The 20,933-nt window shown below is 38.6% G+C and overlaps 1 protein-coding gene across 2 annotated transcripts in view; it reads left to right on the top strand.

Moving 5' to 3' along the window:
* Positions 1 to 6,308, top strand: part of LOC143024840 (leucine-rich repeat-containing protein 40-like) — a 44,163-nt gene extending 37,855 nt beyond the window's left edge. For both annotated transcript variants that reach the window (XM_076184117.1, XM_076184118.1), the window contains exons 3-4: positions 2,007 to 2,174; positions 2,528 to 6,308. In XM_076184117.1, the coding sequence (XP_076040232.1) occupies positions 2,007 to 2,174; positions 2,528 to 2,691 (332 nt within the window). In that variant the 3' untranslated portion in view covers positions 2,692 to 6,308. The remainder of the gene's footprint in view (positions 1 to 2,006; positions 2,175 to 2,527) is intronic.
* The last annotated feature ends 14,625 nt before the right edge of the window (positions 6,309 to 20,933 follow it).

Here is a 20,933-nt window from a genome sequence, read left to right as displayed (position 1 = left end):
AAGGAGGAATTGAATACACAGAGGAAATTGAAATGGCGGAAATTATGAACAAACATTTTAAATCTGTGTTTACAAGGGAGAACATACAACCTGAAGAGATTGAATGGAAAGAGAAAGTCCCCCCTATGAAAGAAATAGAAGTAACAAAGAATGAAATATTGAAACACTTGAGTAATCTTGATGTCAGAAAATCGCATGGACCAGATGAAATAGCAAACTGGATTTTGAAAGAATGCAGGAATGAACTGGCAGACATAATACATAGCATAATAAACAGTTCCTTGAAAGAAGGTAAAGTTTTAGAAGATTGGAAAAAAGCAAATATAGTACCTATATATAAAGGGGGAAATAAAGAAGACCCTAACAACTATAGGCCAGTCTCTCTAACAAGTACAATAGCAAAAATTTGTGAAAGAATTGTAAAAAATAGATGGGTAAAATATTTAGAAAAAAACAATGTGCTAAATCCAAGACAATTTGGATTCAGACAAGGACGATCATGCGTCACCAATTTAATATGTTTCTATTCAAGGCTAATAGATATAATACAAGAAAGAGATGGATGGGCTGATTGCGCATTTCTAGACCTAAAGAAAGCTTTTGACAAAGTACCACATAAAAAGTTGCTTAAGAAATTAGAAACTGAAGGAGGAATACAGGGCAAACTACTAAATTGGATGGAAGACTTTTTGCAAGAAAGAAAAATGAGAGTAGTGATAAGAGACCAACACTCAAAATGGGATGAAGTAATAAGCGGTGTTCCACAAGGAACAGTTCTGGCCCCAATAATGTTTGCTATATATATTAATGATATGGAGGAAGGAATTGAAAGCTATATGAGCTTCTTTGCAGATGATGCAAAACTATTGAAAAAAGTGAACATGGAAGAAGATTGTGAATCACTACAGAGAGATCTAAACAAAGTACAGGAATGGAGTAGGAAGTGGGAAATGGAGTTCAATACAAAGAAGTGTAGTATAATGGAATTTGGAAAAAGTAAAAACAGAATAACAGGATCACATAAATTAGGAGAAGAAGGAATAAAAAAAAGTAGAATATGAAAAGGACCTGGGAGTCATTGTTATGAATAATATGTCACCTGAGAAACATATAAATAAGATTTTTGGAGAAACTTATAACTTAATAAGAACAATCAAAGTTGCATTTACATATCTGGATGAAGAAATGGTGAAAAAAATTCTAATCACCCTGATAAGACCAAGATTGGAATATGCAGCAACGATATGGTCACCAAGTACAAAAAAATGTATAAAAAAACTTGAAAGAATACAAAGAGCAATTACAAAATTGGCACCTACACTCACAAAACTATCATATGAAGAGAGACTAGCAAAACTTGAACTACAGACACTAGAGCAAAGAAGAGAGAGGAGATTTGATAGCTATTTACAGAATCATGAAAGGCATAGAAATTACTGATAGAGAGAATCTGATAAAATGGGATGATAGAAATACAAGAGGACATGGAAAGAAAATCAAAAAGGACAGCTATAGAAGAGACCTGAAAAAGAACAGCTTTCCTCACAGAGTAATAGACAGTTGGAACAAGTTAGATGAGAAAGTGGTGTGTGCAAAAACAATACATGAATTTAAAAATAGTTTAGATAAAATGAGATATGAAAACGGGACACCACGAGCATAGCTCCCCTTCCCGTAAAATACAACTAGGTAAATACATACAGTATCTAGTTTTGGAGAGTAGGAGACAGGACCCCATGAGCTTTGCTCCTGTTATGTATACTGTAATAAGATGTATATACCTATCATGAAGATAGAATCTGCAGCCTCTAATACTGAAAAGGGGCCAGGTTCAATTCCTAGGTAGAACATTTGTCCGCTTTTGCATGTTTCACTGTCCTCTCTATTACATGGAAACACTACTGATCTTTTTATGGCTGTCATTTTCTTCATGTTTCTACTTTAATTTTTATTATATTTAGCAGGTTGGTATGGATGTGTATTGACATTTTATATTTTCCTTGCAGAACTGAACTTGTCCCACAACAAAATGTCCAAACTTCCTGAAGAATTAGCAGATTGCATTGAACTACAGCATCTAGACCTCAGCCACAACTCGTATGTGAACTTGCCATCAGTCGTTTTTAAGCTGCCAAAACTTAAGACCATCAATGCAAGAAAGAATTATATCATGGGTATGTATTGTCCTCCTTAATCTTTTTCTTTGAGTACTGTAAATTTAAATTTGTTGGTTTATATGTAAACATGGTTCATGAATATAATTTCAGATGTGTCAATAAAATAGTATGATGGAAATACTTTGAGACTAAGCCAAGATAATGTTGATATTTACTTGTGAAGGGTCAATCAATCCATTGCCCTGAGTATCTTGCAAAGACTTGTGGCTCCCATATAAATGGCAACAACCACTGGATCCTATAAGTCATTCAAAGAAGAGATTTTGTTGTTTGGGCATGACTAAGGTAGTCGTAGATGCATTAGTAAGGTTAATGATCAGAGTGTAATTACTGTTTTTTTTGTTTTCCAGATGTGGAAATAGAGAAGGTAAAAGAAGACAAAGTTTTAGAAGAATTGGATCTGGAGGAAAATCCTCTTTCTCCCAAGTCGCATGATGAATTGAGTGCACTCACCAAAATTAGAGTTAAGCTTACACCACGTGAAATTGAAGATTGGGAGGATTTGACAGTTTAATTTTATAATTGTCCACCATTTTTATTATTTTTGTACAAAACTGTGTGTATATACGTGTATATATGTATATATATATATGTGTGTGTGTATATATACATATGTAGGCTACACACACAAATACATATATAGATATCTTTGCGCTGTGCATTCCTTCTGGGCTCATGTTTCATTTTTGCTTGATATCCTTGCTTGGCCAATAAGTCACATACAGACTGATAATTTGAGGACAATACCACATGTTGGAAACTAAACATTTAATATATTTGCAATGATGACTCGAATGAGCACAATACTTAAGGGTATGAATAATCTCAAGCTTGGCCACACCAAAGTACTTTCACATGAAGCACAATGGAATCTAATTTTTTTTTTTTTTTTTTTTTTTTTTTTTTTTTTTCTTTCTTTTCTGGCAAGAAGGTTTATACCATCCAGGAGTTCATCAGGGGAGGAAAGGGACAACTCTTTTGGTGTTTTTTTAAAGGTCAGAATGCAATAGATGAAATAATTTTTTAAACCACCCACTACCATTAAGAAATGGTTTCATTAACTATCCCATTGTAATAGTCATATTTTGATTAAAGTGTTTATAAGACTGAATTTCTGAAGGTCCCTAAGACACAGTCATTTATCATGCATTGGGTGGAACTTCATAGTAGTCAAACATTGTATCTAGAAAATAGCACCTTATGAATTTTTTATCGCATACACACTCGTGCATTCTATTGAAAAAATTTCCAGAATTTAATTGAATCTGAAGAAAAGGAGGTAAATGGTGAAAGTTTAGTTTTAAAAATGTGGAAATTAAAATTATTAACAGTGTTGGTTCTGTTGGTACATTCCTTAACTATCTTTACATTTGGCAGGTACACGCTAGACCATAATTTATTAAATTTTCTCAATGCTATTCAATAGATTCAATGTTTAACAATGGTGTGTGAATATGTTTGACTACTCGTATGTCACACTTGTAAAGATTCCCAACAATAGCCAAAGCTGTTTTTAAAATGCAGATGATTTATTCAGAATTGAAAAATAGCAGTTTTGTTGCCAAAATTGTTTAATAGCAAGAATATTTTGTGAGAGTAGTTGGCAATGTTTTGTTTCTCTCTCTCTCTCTCTCTTTCTCTCTCTCTCTCTCTCTCTCTCTCTCTCTCTCTCTCTCTCTCTCTCTCTCTCTCTCTCTCTCTCTCTTGCCCACCCCCATCCCCCTTAGGAGTTTTTGGCACAGTGTCTCCCATTGTGCATTCTGACCTTTAAATATTTAAAAAGTAAATTTTATAAGATAACATGGTTAACTTCAGCTTGTGGTCACAAGGCATCTGGCATTAGAAAGTATACATTGAATTATTTGATAAGAAATATTTTTCAGGCATACATTTTATTTATCATTAATATAATTTTTTTTTATCTAGCTTGATGCAAATTTTGACTGAAAATATAATTGTGTAGTACCTTACAAGTATTTTGTAGCAGACCACTAATGTTGAAATGCTGCTTTTCAAATTAAAAGTTTTCTAGATCCTCTAGTAAAAATTGATTTGGGGTAAATATTGTTATACAATGAAAACCCAATATGCAGACATGCTTTGTAATCTTGCACTGCTAATCTGTTGTTCACGGGTTTGACCCAATATGGCATGAATGCTCATGCTATTAACCATCACATGTAAGATAAATAATTCTGTACTAGCAAATTCTGTCTAAACCACAAATCCATCTCTGCATGGAGAAAGATATAAAAGTTAGATTCAGAAGAGTCGTAAATACACTTTATCAGGTTTCGTTGGTGAATGTACAGTGGTCAAATTAGAAGAGAGTAGAATGTTTTAGCAGGAGCTATATTTTTAAGCATTTTATAGAAATAATATAGATGTACTAAGATTAATGGCAATTTTTTCATTGCATTTAGAACAGGTCTTTCATTATGGCTTTAATGAGGTTTTAAATTTAACATCATTTGATGTGAATCTTTTGTCCAATTTGAATGTAGTGTTGTGATGCTGTAACAAGCTCCATATATGTGTTTCTGTGTTGGTACTCTCATTTGGTACTGGCTTGTTAGACTCTCTTCATATGAAGTGAACTCTACATAAGCTCTCTAAAGTTCTTAAGTTTCAAAATTTTTATTGGGCATAAATATAACTAAATTTATGGTCTCCAAAAATTCTTATAATCTGGAAATGTCATTGTTAAATCTGAAATCTTAAGAGAAAAAAATATATATATTCCCTATTTCTTTTACTATGTCCAGTCTTTTATCATGACTAATGCTTTCACTAGGCCTTATAGTGATGTAATGGAGCATGAAATGTCTAGTACATTGTTACTGGAGTTAGTTTTAGGCATTTTCTTGGGCCTGTAGAAGATGGTAAGTGTAATTTGCCTAAGATATCTCCATTAATGTTATCAGGACCCTTGGTATGTGCTTCAGTTTTGGAAGGTCCCTTGCCTATTTGGTTCAGTGGGACCAAGTCTTAAAGTAGACAATACTAATTGGGCTGGCATAGTCATATCAGGAATTGCTGCAATGTTCCTGTTTTCCATTTTAATGGATTGCCCCTTTTAGTGATTATCTTTAGTCACCAGCTTTTATTTACAAGGATGTGGTACTGTCATCTTAAGAATATATCTTGACACCCTTGTCAGATCATCAGTCTGGTGCAGATTTCTCAGGATAGCCTAAGATCTGTTTTATTCAACATGACCTGGACTTGTTCTAAAGTTGGTCATTTAAGGAATTCAAAATGCTTTGAATTGTTGAATTCATGCAGTTTCTTGTTTGCAAGGATCATATGAACATTATCTGATTCAATACTTGATCAAAGCAGTCATTACATGTAAAGTTACAGAAAGAATCTGCTAAGAAATTTTGTCAGTGATGGATGTATGTCTATACAAATATCTAGTCAAGTTTGATTGATATGTAAATAATTAATGTATAGATATAGAACTGCATAAGTAACGGTGATGGTTAATGATGTATGATACCATAGTTATTATAATTTAAGGCATAATGTGTAAGTTTTTGTATGAATTATTACCGAGCACCTATTTTCCTTTGTGAGGTAATTCACATATAATGTAAGGTATTTCCTGCATAATGTTTATAGTAAAACACTTTAATTTGAATTGGTAATGAATTGGTCAATATTTTGGGGGGTTATTTGTGACAAAAAGAAATGAAAAAGCTTTTTATAGTCTAAAACCGTCTTTCAAACAGAGTATGGAAGTAATTTGTTAAATATATTTTGGTGTGAATTGGATTTTATAATAGATTTAGAGATAATGCCCCAATGGTAAACATAAGTGCTTAAACTTTCGAGTCAGGCACTTCGTGATAGGTCACAGGATATGGACCAGCATTGTAATTGGATGTATTGTACTTGATGTAGCCCATTGACTGGTCACAAAACATCAGGACAATGCCCACAGCTGATTTTATTACATTTGCTGGTTCCATGATTGGTCACATGAAACTTGGACTGGCCCCATTATTCCAGATGATGTGATACGCATTAATCTGTGTGTCTATTTTGTAGGTGTAGAAATGTTATGTTTTATACTCAATAGTATTTTATCTCAATACACACCATGGCTGCACATGGCATGAGTGAATATACTGACTTTTATTTCTTTTGTGTCCTTCATGTAGAATGATTGGAAATTGAGAAGTCAAAGTACAATACGTGGTGACACCATTTGTACAGTCATATAGGGTCTGAAATTATTCTGGCTGAAATATATCTCGCAGTATGCTTTCAAGGACTGCATTTTGGAACAAATGTGGAATGGCAAGGGCCTAGAACTAGATAATTACTACAAGCCCCAAACAACAGGTGAGTGCAGGCAGAGTAGATAAAGATGAATCTGAAGGCAGGAAATAAGATGGATGATGGTTTAACATTCATGAGAGACAATGTGAGTTGGGAATATGGACTTACGATCCCTAAGCTGCAGTGAAGGCACTTGCATCCTACAAGAAAGTCACTGTTACAATTTCATTCAATCCCTACCCAAATTCCAGCTATGAGATAATGTCAATCAAATTTGTCCCATGTTTGACCAAGTTCCCTTTTTTTTTCATGAATGTCTCCTAAATGTGACCTTCACAGAGAATACCAAGAGACACTATTTTTGATTGTGATTTTATTTATAATGATTGTATATTGAGAAATGCATGAAATCACTCTTTAGTTTGTTTTGTAAATGGTAAACATTACAAAGGAATACAAAGGCAATGCAAACAACAACAGACTTGTTGGTCCTTACAGGGGTGCTTGCAAATTGAAAGTGGAAGTAGGTAAGAACTACAGACTTAATTTAAGTACGAGCTGAAGATGCTGAGAAATTGGTTAAATTAGAATTGGACACCATATATTTATCTAGACATTTTTTAAAAGTATCAATTGTATTTGAATTTACAAAATAAACAGGTAGTTTGTTCCAAATGTTTATGTTTATTTGTTGGTATTTGATCTTTTGTAGAGTATCTTATGACATTACTACAGTCCATAATAAAATAATCATCTACATTCATATTAATGAAGCCATGGAACATTTAAAAGCCTTCAAATTATTCCCACACTCTGTATTTGGACAAATTAAATGAATGAAGTTCACTTAGATGCTTTTGATAGGGTTTATGTAAAGGATCATTTTAGTAATTCTACATTGAATATTTTCTAATTTGTCTATGTCATAAGGTATGGGGACCAAAACTACACAGTATTAAGATGAGGTCTTTAATCACTTCATTATGAGTCAAGTTCTCAAGTGCAGCATTGGCTGCCATATGTATGGAGTATCACTACTCGCATTACAGAATATAAAGTCACTGCTGTATTGCTCATTCTCTTTTACTCTGAGTAATAATAAACACAAAAATCGTGATCAAACCAGTTCACAGAATCCAGGGGTAACTTGATCATGTACAACTTAGAAAAAAATATATATCATCAAGATGCCAAGACTGGCATCCTCGTGTACCCACTCGTGCCTCATGATGCCTATGTGGACATCATCATACTGAAGAGGTTAAAGAGAATTATATAAAGTAATGATTACTTTTTTGGTCTTATGTTCAAATACTCCTCCAATAATTCCTACTATATTTGCTGGGTAGTTTTTGCAGCTTTTATATTTACCTAATTGTAGTATACAGGAAAGGAGCAATGCTTGTTGGGTCCCATCTCCTATTATCTGTCTAACATATATAGACTCAAATTCATGTATAGTTTCAACTTAATCAATACCCTTTATTTACAATTATCATATTTAGATTTGAACTCATGTATTGTTTGAGCTTGGGCTATATCACCTTCTTAGCTATTCTACATAATATTCATGCATATATATGGAAAACTATTCCTTCATATCCTTTAGACATGTGGTCTTAATTTACTCTCATAACCTCTTTAAGCCCTCCCATCTTTAATCAGATCTCTACTGTCAATGCAATCCATCCCCTTTAGTGACCTGAATACTGTAATCATATCGCTTCTTTCTCTTCTGTCTTTCAAAGTTAGCAAACCCAGTACACTTAGTCTTTCCTCATATGGTTCATCTTACAGGCTGGGGACCAGTTTGATCAATGCCCTTTGCATTCTCTCGATCTTACTTATATCCTTCACTCTGTATGGGGACCATACTATTGATACATATTCCAGTCTTTGATTTATCAGGGTTTCGATGAGTTTTTTCATCATCTCTTCATCCATATAGTGGAAAGCCACGATGAGTATAATTTTCTGCAGTAGCCTGCACGTCTCTCACACAGTCCTGTTGATATGTCTGTCAAATAACAGGTTATCCTCTATCAACACTCCCAAATCTTTCTCCTCTTTACCTTTTTTGATAGGTTCACTTCCCAAGGAATAGTTTAAGGATCGTCTTTTGCCACTATTGCCCATTTCCAGTACTTTGTATTTTCTGGTAATGAACTTCATTTCCCATTCTTGGCTCCATGCAAAAATAGTGGCTAGATCTTTTTGCAATAGTCTACCATCCTCCTTGTTTTTCACTTTTCTCATGATTTTTGCATCATCTGCAAACATGTTGGCATAGCTTGTTCCTTCCATCATATCAGTGACATCGACAAGAAACATTCTTGGCATAAGCCCTGAACCTTATAGAACTCTGCTCATTACTGCTCTTCATCTTTACATCTCATCCTTTACTACTGTCCTTATGTATCATTCCTTCAAAAAGTCTTTCATCCATTCTAGTAGTTTGCCACTCAGTCCTCCAACATGCTCCAGTTTCCACCTAAGTCATTTATTAAGTAATGTATCAAATATCTTCTCTAGGTCAAGGTACATTCAGTCCACCCACCCCTTTCTCTCTTGCAGCACATCAATCACTCTTGGGTAAAAGCTTAAAAGATTCATTACACAAAACTTTCCTGATCTGAAGCCAAACTGACTGTCTGTCAGAATGTTCATCTCGTCAAGATATTTGGTCCATTGATCTTTCACAATCCTTTCACATTATTTTAATATCATACTGGTTAGTGTTGCTGGCCTAAAATTTAGGGGTGTCTCCTTATTTTCACCTTTGTGTATTGGCACCACATTTGCCCCTTTCCAATCAAATGACACAATGCCTTTATTCAATGAACATGTAATAAGACTGTAGATCTTGTCCATTAGTTGTTCCCTTCATTCTTTGAGTATCCAATTTGAGATCCTGTTAGGTCCTGAAGCTTTTGTCATATCCCATGATCCCAAGAGATTGATCACTTCCCTCACTTCTACATTTATATCTGCTAAACCTGGTTTTTTCCTACCATCGCTTTTCTCAAAATAAATAAATAAAAACTAAATAAAATTGCACTCTATTGTGAAGACAGATTGAAAACTTTCATTCATTATTTCTGCCTGAGCTGAGGGATCTTTAAAGACCTCACCACCCACTATTAACTTGATGATTATACTTACCATTTATAAACCTGTTAAACAGTTTTTGTTCATCTTTGCATTTATCTACTATACTTCTTTTAAAATTGCTTTCTTCCTCCCTGTAAATTGTTGTATATTCATTCCTAGCTTGTTTTTAAGCTTCTTTTCTTTTATTGTTTCTTTTCTTCCTCCATTTTCCACAAGCCATGTCCCTGGCCCTTTTCACAATCTCACACTTTTTGTTAAACCAGTCCTGTTTCTGCTTCCTTTCTCTAGTCTTTGGCAGATGTTTAATCACTCCCCTGTTGTAAAAGTCAAGAAAGATTTTCAATTTCCTCCTTATTCCTATGGTATTCATGAATTCCTCTCAGTTTGTTTCTTCAAAGAATTTTTTCAACCCTAAGAAATCTGTTTTCCTAAAATTGAGTCTCCCTTGCCTGTGTGATTTATTCCTTAGCTCTATTTCCTCATCCCCCAGCTGAAATTAATTTGTAACATGGTCACTTTTTCCTATTGGACAAAGGTAGTTTAAAGAGCTGATGATGTCTTGCTCTTTGGTTAGTAACAGATCTAACCTTGTGGGAGTGTCATCTCCTCTTACTCAGGTCACATCCTTTACCCACTGGGTCATTGTGTTCTCCATTGTTATACTCAATAGAGTATTTCTCCAGGAATTTGCTTTGCTGCTTGCTTCCCATTCCTCCCAGTTGACTTCACTGTAATTAAAATCTCCAGTAAGGACTATGTTGCTACTTTGTTCAATATTTACTACTGGAAAACAGCTGTATTCAATAACATTTCTTAATATTCAGTTTCACCCCAAGCTCTTGTCTTTGTAGGGACATATGCCACTATGAAGTCTCTTTTATTGTGCCTTTTGATACTTAGTTTTAGGTGAATTGCTTCAGCCTTGCCTTCACTCAGATTTACTTTTTCCACATTTATGTCAATGCTCACCACAAACATTACCACTCTACCCTTTTTTATCTTCTCTGACTCTTCTCCAGGTATGTCTGTTGTGTATCAAAGAAATTTGGAAATTTAGTCTCCACCAGGCACAAAATGCCATGCTCATTTATCTTAAAATAGTCATTTATCTCCAACCTAGCCAATAGTAGACCATCAACATTAGCATATACTATTCTAAGTTTCCTTGTAGTCCTTCCTTTGCAATACTGCCTTCATGTTTTCTTGGAAATTATTTCTTCACCTTCTAATTCACAACTCAAAAAAAAAAAAAAAAAAATCTTCTTTGGTTCTCCTATCATTTTTGGCTTTGTCTTCTAAGAGCTTTTGTGCCTTTACTTGTTCCTCTTCATTAGCATCTTTCCTAATCGAAATATCTTTTCATTTTTCTTCTCCAGCTAACTTCCAAGACTTGCTGATTACCTCTTTTGCCATGGCTTGTGACCTGATTTTTTTTTTCATCGAGCATGTGCAATTTCTCTTATACTTCCCTCACCTATACATGCTATCAGTCTGGTCTGTTACATCCTAGTCCTTCCCTAGAGTGTTGATAAGAACATAAGAATGAAGGAAACTACAAGAGACCTTAGGTCTTCACTAGACAGCTCCCTAATTTCCCTAATCATTTGTATTTCTTGTTCTTGGCGTAATTCCCATGAGGTGTTGTATCCTTGGCTTGTAGATTTGTCTATAGATCTCTGGTTAGATTCTCTCTTATATATATATATATATATATATATATATATATATATATATATATATATATATATATATATATATATATATATATGACAACCTTTCCTTCCTTAAAACTATCTCTTTCGTGTTGCTCCATGATATCTTTATGATTATTCTATCTCTCCTGTCCTCATTTGTTGTTGGTCTAGTCTCCTTTTCCTCCATAGTGTTTAGAATATTTTTTCTCTCATTTGCCTAAGTTTCATTTTCCCTTCTCAATTTATCAATCTCTGTTTTCTGAACCATGTTGTTTCCTTTTCTTGCTCAAGTTTTTGCTCCAGATCATGCAATCCAGCCTCACGGGAGGGAATTAAGTCTAAATATTTTCAACTCCATGGTATAGTATCCAACTTGAGATGTTCTTCTTTTTTCAAATTAATTCCCTGCACTACAGTGATTAATATTTTCAATGGACTTATTCAACTTTTTGGATGTGAAGCCTTCGAAATCTTCCATTATTAGAGTAGATATAGCAATAAAAGAAAATACAATGTGATGCGAACACACTAGAAATTTACTATTATCTTCTTTTGTTTCCTATCATGAGCGACTTCGTAGATGAAGACCACTATTTTTCCCAAGGTCTAAATATACGCCAAGGAAGACAGGAACTATAATATTTTATATATTATATATATATATATTATATATCATATATATTATATATTCATATATATTTATATATATATTTTATATAATATTTGTCAGAATATAACTAATTGCGTGGAGCGCACCAGCTTCAACTGACAGCTATAGGACCCGCCAACCCCACTTTCAACAGCCAGGTGACGTTCACGGGCCCGCTGCGCCAACTCCCTCGAAATTCGGTCGGAAGTGGTTAGACCTTATATTCTTAGATCTTGATTTTTCCCTTGTACACTGAAGGGACTGTTTTATATCGCCGAATTGGATAAGATATTAAAAGAATTCAAATAATGAAACATGGATTTTTCCAGAAATCGTCACGTCACCGATTTAGCCCAAACTTACCTCAGAGGGAGAGAGTCGTGCACAGTGCACCGTGAGGTTGACGTGAGAAACCTGGACTCAAGAGCGTGTGCGTAGCGACCAGTCAAAATTGATTATTTTTGTATTATTCATATTTCTTCCTCTAGCGCCCGTACCTTTGGCCTGAGTGGTGTTCATGTGGAATCCACAGGAGGCATGGTGGCTCTCGACCCGTGGGTGAGATGGTGGCCCAATCAGAGCAAGTAATCAAAATTATCCCAAAACGAAAAAAATCATCATGTCACCGATTTGGCCCAAACTTACCCCAGTGGGAGAAAATTGTGCACACTTCACTGCGAGGTAGACTTGAGGAACCTGGACACAAAGGTGTGTGCGTGGCAAGGACCCAACGTTGAACTTTTTTCACATTTCCTCCTCTGGCGTCAGTACCTTTGGCGTGAGTGGTGGCCAAGTGGATTCCACAGGAGGTGTGGTGGTCCCCAATCTGTGGATGAGATGGTGACCCATTCGGAGCAAGTGGCCAAACTTACCCCAGAAGGAGAGAATCATACATAGTGCACTGCGTGTGCGTAGCGACAAGCCGAAGTTGAGCCTTATTTTCTGATTTTTCACATTGCCTCCTCCGGCTCTACCTTTTGCCCGAGTGGTGTCCAAGAGAATTCCACAGGAGGCGTGGTGGACCTCGACTTGTAGGTGAGATGGTGAGTAGGGGGTCCCAGATTTACCTTCTTTTAAGAATTGGGACCCCAAATCAGGGCTGTCATTTTACGGAAACTTGTCTGGTAAATGGATTGACAGGTGCCTATGAATTAAACTAACAGTAGTAGTAGTATCGTATGGCTTTCTTACACCTCCAACTTTGTATTTGCTAGCCAGTCTATGAATGTTTGATTTGCTTCATAGATAGTCTGGTAACCCCCTGGCACTGCTGTGATTGAGGAGGAATATTAGTAAAGTTGTCAATAATGCCGCATCCTTGTTTTACTTGCATATTTAACGTATTGCTCGTCACTGTTAAACAACAGAAGCTATGTCTGGGTTACTTGACTGCGGAAACCGTCAGAACAAATCCAGATTTCTTTGCTGTTTCATAGGATTCCTGCAATATGAAGCATTTTGAGGTGTCACATATTATTACCAACATGTACTACATCTTGTATTATGTAAGCGTTATCCCGTATTACTATTACTCTGTTAACATTATCCTTGTTTCACGCGTATGAATGTTCCCTGTACATGGTTAAGTCACATGGTACATGGTAAAGTCACACATCAGGTTGTTTATGTTACATATTCTTTGAAGATAGAAAACAGGGTGAGAGCGCATATGTACACTTACATAATTCTGTGCTGTGGTAGTGAGAGGAACTATGCGTGGTTAAGTGAAACACAAATAGTGCTGGCGAGATATTCAGAGTTTTATTTCGTCGACCCAGGCATGACTGGCGGCTACAAGAGGTTAACGCTCACTGTCCCAGACGCAGACCTGGGCATAGAAACATTAGAGCACGATACACATTATGGCACCCTATTGCCAGATGGGATTTGTAGGTAGAAATAAACATAACAACAAGTACACCACATCAGTATACGTAAAACCTAGCAACAAAAACCTCTGTCTTAATGGTAAAAGTGAATGCCCTCATCGATATTTAAACTCCACTATCAACGCATACATACGACGCGCCATATCACACTGCTCTACATGGAAAGATACACACACTGAACTGGAAGGACTTACCCAAGTCCTTATTAACAATGGGTATAGCAACAAGTTAATTAACGAAGCAACAAAACGAGCCATCAACAACTGGTATTCTAACAAACCTACCACACAAAAACAAGAAAACATCAATATATATTACAGAAATTACATGTCATTAGAATATAAGACAGATGAAAAAGTCATTAAGGACATAATTACAAAACACGTCAAGCCCACTGACCCAGAAGACAAAATATCACTGACCATATACTACAAGACCCGAAAGACGTCACAACTTTTACTGAGAAACCGCCCTCCCAAATCGACATCGTCTTTACAAGATAATCACGTCATTTACCAACATAACTGTACCGTTGAGAACTGTGGGTCTCAAACATACATTGGAATGACGAGGACTAAACTTACAAGACGTTTGACCTGCCACCTACAACATGGATCCATAAAGAATCACTATAACACCAAACATAATACTTCCCTCACCCGTCAAAACTTAGAAGAAGGAACAGTAATAATAGACAGAGAAAGAGACTCCCGCAGATTAGCATTTATTGAAGCAATTTATATAGCAGAATTAAAACCAACCATGAACATACACAGTATAGACCTCCAGATTCTCCCATCCCAAAAGCGGACCTGACCTCACCTCTCCTAGTGATCCCTGATGACTACGTAGCAGCCAATCAGGATGATCGCTTCACACGACACCATCCAAACAATTAGAAATAAAATAGTATATAAACATCGCACACATACACACCCAAACAATTAGCCTGAAGATGGTCTCCAGAGAAGACCGAAACGTTGCAACCTCATACGGACAGCTACTCAGCAAACTATCAGTCCAACACAGTAAATTAGCAAGAGAAATTGAAGTTCTTAACAAAAAGATAAACAATGCAGAAACAGCAATATTATTTAATCTCGTCTGTCAACAAGAAAATATTCTTCCTGGATACACTAATATTAAACTTCATGACGAGAGAACCAGGAACTCGGAGCTAACCTACAAGTTCAGAAAGGAACTCGTAGAACGCCAATTGCAAGAGAAACAGCAGCTCTCTCTGCAATTGAAAGAACAATTAGATAAGGTCCTAGCCACTTGGAAAGAAGCAGATGTTCCCGTACACTTACGAGTGTGGTGTAGTGCTGTCCTCGGCCCTGGCGCTCGACACGACGAGCAGGGCGCCATAGGTTTAGAAGGACTCTTGGGCACAAGGCCCTCGTTGTTAGATATGTAGGACAAGGCATAGATTTCCCTCTGCGTAGGGAGTACGACGTACACACCAAGTCAGTCTAGAACTGTCCCTCATACGGTGAACATGTAGCTCACTTATTAATAAAGACACCAAACGTCCCCTCGCGTTTCTGTTGCACACGAAGATGGCGCAGTGAGTAGGATTGCTTGCAATTGCTTGCAATTGCTTGCAGTGTGCAACAATGAAACATGGGACGATACGTGAATCAGTGGCGCGTACTGACGGAACTAGACCATAGGCGACAGTGAACACGCTGGACCGTGAGTGCAGTGCCGATACAGTGAGCATGCACGGGACCGTGCAAAATCGTGTGATAGTGATGGTGTCGTGCCTTCGTGCACGTAGTGGGGCGAACAAAGAGGCCTTCGTCCCACTGCTCCACCCTGCACGGGCCCCAGGCCAAAGCAGGCCACACGGACAAGGAAGCCTTTGTCCTGCTTCGCCGTGCTCACCGCGAGTGCCACCCGCCCAGCTGACTCGCGCAGGCCACACCCACCCAGCTTAGGAACCGCCACGCTGCCTCCGCACACCCGTGGCAATTACGTCACCCCAGGAGGAGGTGACACCACTGCCGCCCACCGGAGGCATTGAAAGGGACCGTCTCGGACGCCCAGTAGGACCTGCACGCATGCATCGTGTCACTATGAAAGGGGTCCCCCGCCAGACGCACGCACTCTCCGCCCCTTCTCCCTGGAGGACTGGCACCTGCCGTCCTAATGCCTTCTGGGCCATCGCCCTCCACCACCTGTCAGCGCCCGCAATGCGCTGCCCTTCGCAGGTGTGTAATTCACGGGGATAGGCCCACGCGGTCGACGTATCTCACGCGACCCCCTCCCCCCCAACAGGACACTTCTGGGTGACCACACTCCGTCACCTGTCAGTGCCCGTGCCGTATCGCCTGACAACGCAGGTGCGGAATCGCAGGGATAGGCACTCGGCACCTAGGCATGTTGGAGATATCAAGAGCTCTGCAGCCGCCGCTCTCAGCGCAGACAACGCGGTCGACGTATCTTACGCGGCCCCCTCCCCCCCAACAGGACACTTCTGGGTGACCGCCCCTCGTCACCTGTGCCGTGCCGTATCGCCTGACAACGCAGGTGCGGAATTACAGGGATAGGCACTCGGCACCTAGGCACGTTGGAGATATCCGGAGCCAGCCTACGGACGCCGCTCTTGGCGCCGACCACGCACTCGACGTATCTCACGTGAACGAGCGCATTCCCCTCGCCGTGGTCGTGCGAGCGCGGAGGGTGGGGGAGGTGTGGTGTAGTGCTGTCCTGGGCCCTGGCGCTCGACACGACGAGCAGGGCGCCATAGGTTTAGAAGGACTCTTGGGCACAAGGCCCTCGTTGTTAGATATGTAGGACAAGGCATAGATTTCCCTCTGCGTAGGGAGTACGACGTACACACCAAGTCAGCCTAGAACTGTCCCTCATACGGTGAGCATGTAGCTCTCCTGTTGTGACTCACCTATGTACGCATAACCCACTTATTAATAAAGACACCAAACGTCCCCTCGCGTTTCTGTTGCACACGAAGAACGAGAACTCGTCGAAAATGAACTACATCGTCTACAACAACAACACCTTCAAGGTACAGAAGCTAGGAATGTGTCCAAACTCTCCCGAAGTTATGGAGGCAACATAAAACTTCCAAAACCTACCCAAGGATTCTACAACCTTGCCACCAACTTACAACTCGCCAAAGATCAAGAAGAATTACTCAACATGGGACTCAACTGCCACTACACTACCAAACCAGGAAAACACCGAAAAAGACTGGAAATTGAAGTACTCTTAGATGATATTCAAAAATTGGAAAAACAAAAGAAAGTTACCGTTTCCACGGACCTCCAAGCAACACTCATTGCAGAAGCATCCAAAACCAGAGGCAATTTCCAAAGCAATTTAGTACATAAAAGACACATTCAAGCAGCCAAACAACTCCGTGAAAACGAGGACATTGCCATCAGAAGAGCCGACAAGACCGCAGCCTTTACCATAATCCCCAAACAAGAATACCTCACAAAAATGGACAACATTCTAGCTGACACCTCCAAGTTCACAAAAATCACTCGTAATCCCACGGAACAGATCAAAAAGAAAATCAACAATGTAATAGATACCATCAACGCATCATCGTCTAGCCCACACTTTAACAAATTAACAGGGGACTACTCCCCTGGCCACGCTTTTGGAAACGTAAAAACACACAAGCCCAACAACCCCATTCGTCCTATCATCTCCCAAATTCCCACAGCGACTTATTCAGTGGCCAAAAGACTGGACGAAATTCTCACCCCATACGTACCCACGGATTACGCTCTAACATCAGCCCAAGAATTCCTAGAAATCCTAGCAAATGCCCCTCCTGCAGAAAATCACATTATAGCATCGCTGGACGTAGAAAGTTTATTCACAAACATCGACGTCGACAGAACAATACATTTCATCCTAGATAGAGTATATCGATGCGACAACACACCGACACTGAACATTCCAGAAGCTTCCTTACGCACCCTTTTAGAGATCTGTACCAAAGAAGCCCCCTTCACATGTCCACGCGGTAATATGTACAAACAAATAGATGGAGTCGCCATGGGAAGCCCCTTAGGAGTCCTTTTCGCAATTTTTTTCATGGGAACCATAGAGAAGCTTACACTCGCCACCAACCGACCATCCATTTATTGCCGCTATATAGATGATATTTTCGTTAGAGTCAAAGATATTCAAGAACTCCAAAGACTCAGAGAACAACTCATAGAAGCTTCCGGCCTTAATTTTACGTTCGAAGAATCGAACAACGGACGTTTGCCCTTCCTCGATGTCTTAGTAACCAGTCATAACAACAAGTACACCACATCAGTATACGTAAAACCTAGCAACAAAAACCTGTCTTAATGGTAAAAGTGAATGCCCTCATCGATATTTAAACTCCACTATCAACGCATACATACGACGCGCCATATCACACTGCTCTACATGGAAAGATACACACACTGAACTGGAAAGACTTACCCAAGTCCTTATTAACAATGGGTATAGCAACAAGTTAATTAACGAAGCAACAAAACGAGCCATCAACAACTGGTATTCTAACAAACCTACCACACAAAAACAAGAAAACATCAATATATATTACAGAAATTACATGTCATTAGAATATAAGACAGATGAAAAAGTCATTAAGGACATAATTACAAAACACGTCAAGCCCACTGACCCAGAAGACAAAATATCACTGACCATATACTACAAGACCCGAAAGACGTCACAACTTTTACTGAGAAACCGCCCTCCCAAATCGACATCGTCTTTACAAGATAATCACGTCATTTACCAACATAACTGTACCGTTGAGAACTGTGGGTCTCAAACATACATTGGAATGACGAGGACTAAACTTACAAGACGTTTGACCTGCCACCTACAACATGGATCCATAAAGAATCACTATAACACCAAACATAATACTTCCCTCACCCGTCAAAACTTAGAAGAAGGAACAGTAATAACAGACAGAGAAAGAGACTCCCGCAGATTAGCATTTATTGAAGCAATTTATATAGCAGAATTAAAACCAACCATGAACATACACAGTATAGACCTCCAGATTCTCCCATCCCAAAAGCGGACCTGACCTCACCTCTCCTAGTGATCCCTGATGACTACGTAGCAGCCAATCAGGATGATCGCTTCACACGACACCATCCAAACAATCAGAAATAAAATAGTATATAAACATCGCACACATACACACCCAAACAATTAGCCTGAAGATGGTCTCCAGAGAAGACCGAAACGTTGCAACCTCATACGGACAGCTACTCAGCAAACTATCAGTCCAACACCGTAAATTAGCAAGAGAAATTGAAGTTCTTAACAAAAAGATAAACAATGCAGAAACAGCAATATTATGTAATCTTGTCTGTCAAAAAAAAAAAAAAAAAAAAAATATATATATATATATATATATATATGAACATTTTTAGAAGCTCCGCCATGGGATACGAACCCTGACCCGTGCGTCGAAAATCACGAGGCCAAGACGCTAGCAACCATGCTACATGGTGATGGTTCAAAAGGACTGTACTAGTCCCCGACCACGCTTCACGTAACAATGGAAGATCTAGTCTCAATTTCATCTAATCCCGTATTAGACGCGCCCACCGACAAGTTGGGTATCCCAACTTGTCGGAGGGCTCGTCTAATACGGGATTGGATGAAATTGAGACTAGATCTTCCATTGTTATGTGAAGCCTGGTCGGGGACTAGTACAGTCCTTTTGAACCATCACCATGTAGCATGGTTGCTAGCGTCTTGGCCTCGTGATTTTCGACGCACGGGTCAGGGTTCGTATCCCATGGCGGAGCTTCTAAAAATGTTCAATCTGTCTTAAACATACCCAACATATATATATATATATATATATATATATATATATATATATATATATATATATATATATACCATAAAAGAAATATAACATAAGAGGAACACTTATATATAAATGAGGAGCCTCCATACGAAATTATTAGAGGTAACGTTATACGAAATAGATTAATGCCTATGGAATACAGATATGGCACAAGCCCAAGGCGGAGTGCGTATGTGGGAAATGCGTAGGTCTATCGACGTACGTAAACTACCACGTAGAACAATTAAGTAATGACTACTCAGACTACATACATAAAACAATTACTATATAGGGATTAAATACATATACTATATAAGGAATAATTACTACTTAAACTACACTTACACTTAGATGACTTCTGTCGGTGATCGACGCAGCTAGACTGGGGTCCCATTGTGACCAGGCAGCTCCCTCACATCAGTTGACCAATCGATTAGCGTTGGGGCTGGTGTATCCTGGTGTTGGCGGCTGCTCTGTCTGGTATTTTGGCCAACCATATATCCAGATGTTTTTTTAAGGTGTCTGGAGACACCCCTGTTATGTTTCTCAGTTGAGGCGGGATGCAGTTGAACAATCTTGGCCCACTGAACGAGAAGCTGTTATGTTTTCTGGACTTGATGCTCAGTGATGATCCGGGAGTGGTCCTCACATAACATAGCCTCCCTCTTCTTTGATGGACTGTTACTTGAATACCAGTGTTGGGCACCCTCTTTTCTAACACCTTCCAGATGTAGATGATGATGTAGCGTTCCCCGCGCCGTTGAAGAGAAAACAACTGCAACTCCTTCAGCCTCTCCCAGTAGTTCAGTTCCTGGAGCCCATGTATTTTGTTGGTGAAGGTCCTTTGGGGCCCTTCAATCTCCATGATTTCTGATATTTTCTGGGGAGACCAGAGCTGGCAGCAGTATTCTAGGTGTGGTAAAACTAATGATTTCCACAGGGTCAGCATACATCTTGGACTTCTTGTCTGGAAGGTACGTAGGATCCACCCTGATGCCTTGATTTTAATGTTGTTTGGTTTATGTGATGATAGAAGGAGGCATCACTGCTCATACTCACTCCCAGATCTTTCACTACATCCTTTGCAATGAACTATAAAGAGAAGAATTACTACAGTCACAGTGCCATCCAGTAATCGTATTTTTCATTAACCCTAGCGGAATATAATCTATCTTCCATCATTTGTGATCATCTCGTAGATTTAAACACATGAATGTTCCCTGTATATGGAACTTTAAATGATATCAGTAGCTTTAAATCGCTCATTTACAAAAG

This window comes from Oratosquilla oratoria, chromosome 4, assembly GCF_046742065.1.
Source record: "Oratosquilla oratoria isolate Oo_2021 chromosome 4, ASM4674206v1, whole genome shotgun sequence".
Classification (NCBI taxonomy): domain Eukaryota; kingdom Metazoa; phylum Arthropoda; class Malacostraca; order Stomatopoda; family Squillidae; genus Oratosquilla; species Oratosquilla oratoria.
Note: the sequence above shows the minus strand (reverse complement) of the source record. Positions and strands in the feature narration are given on the sequence as shown.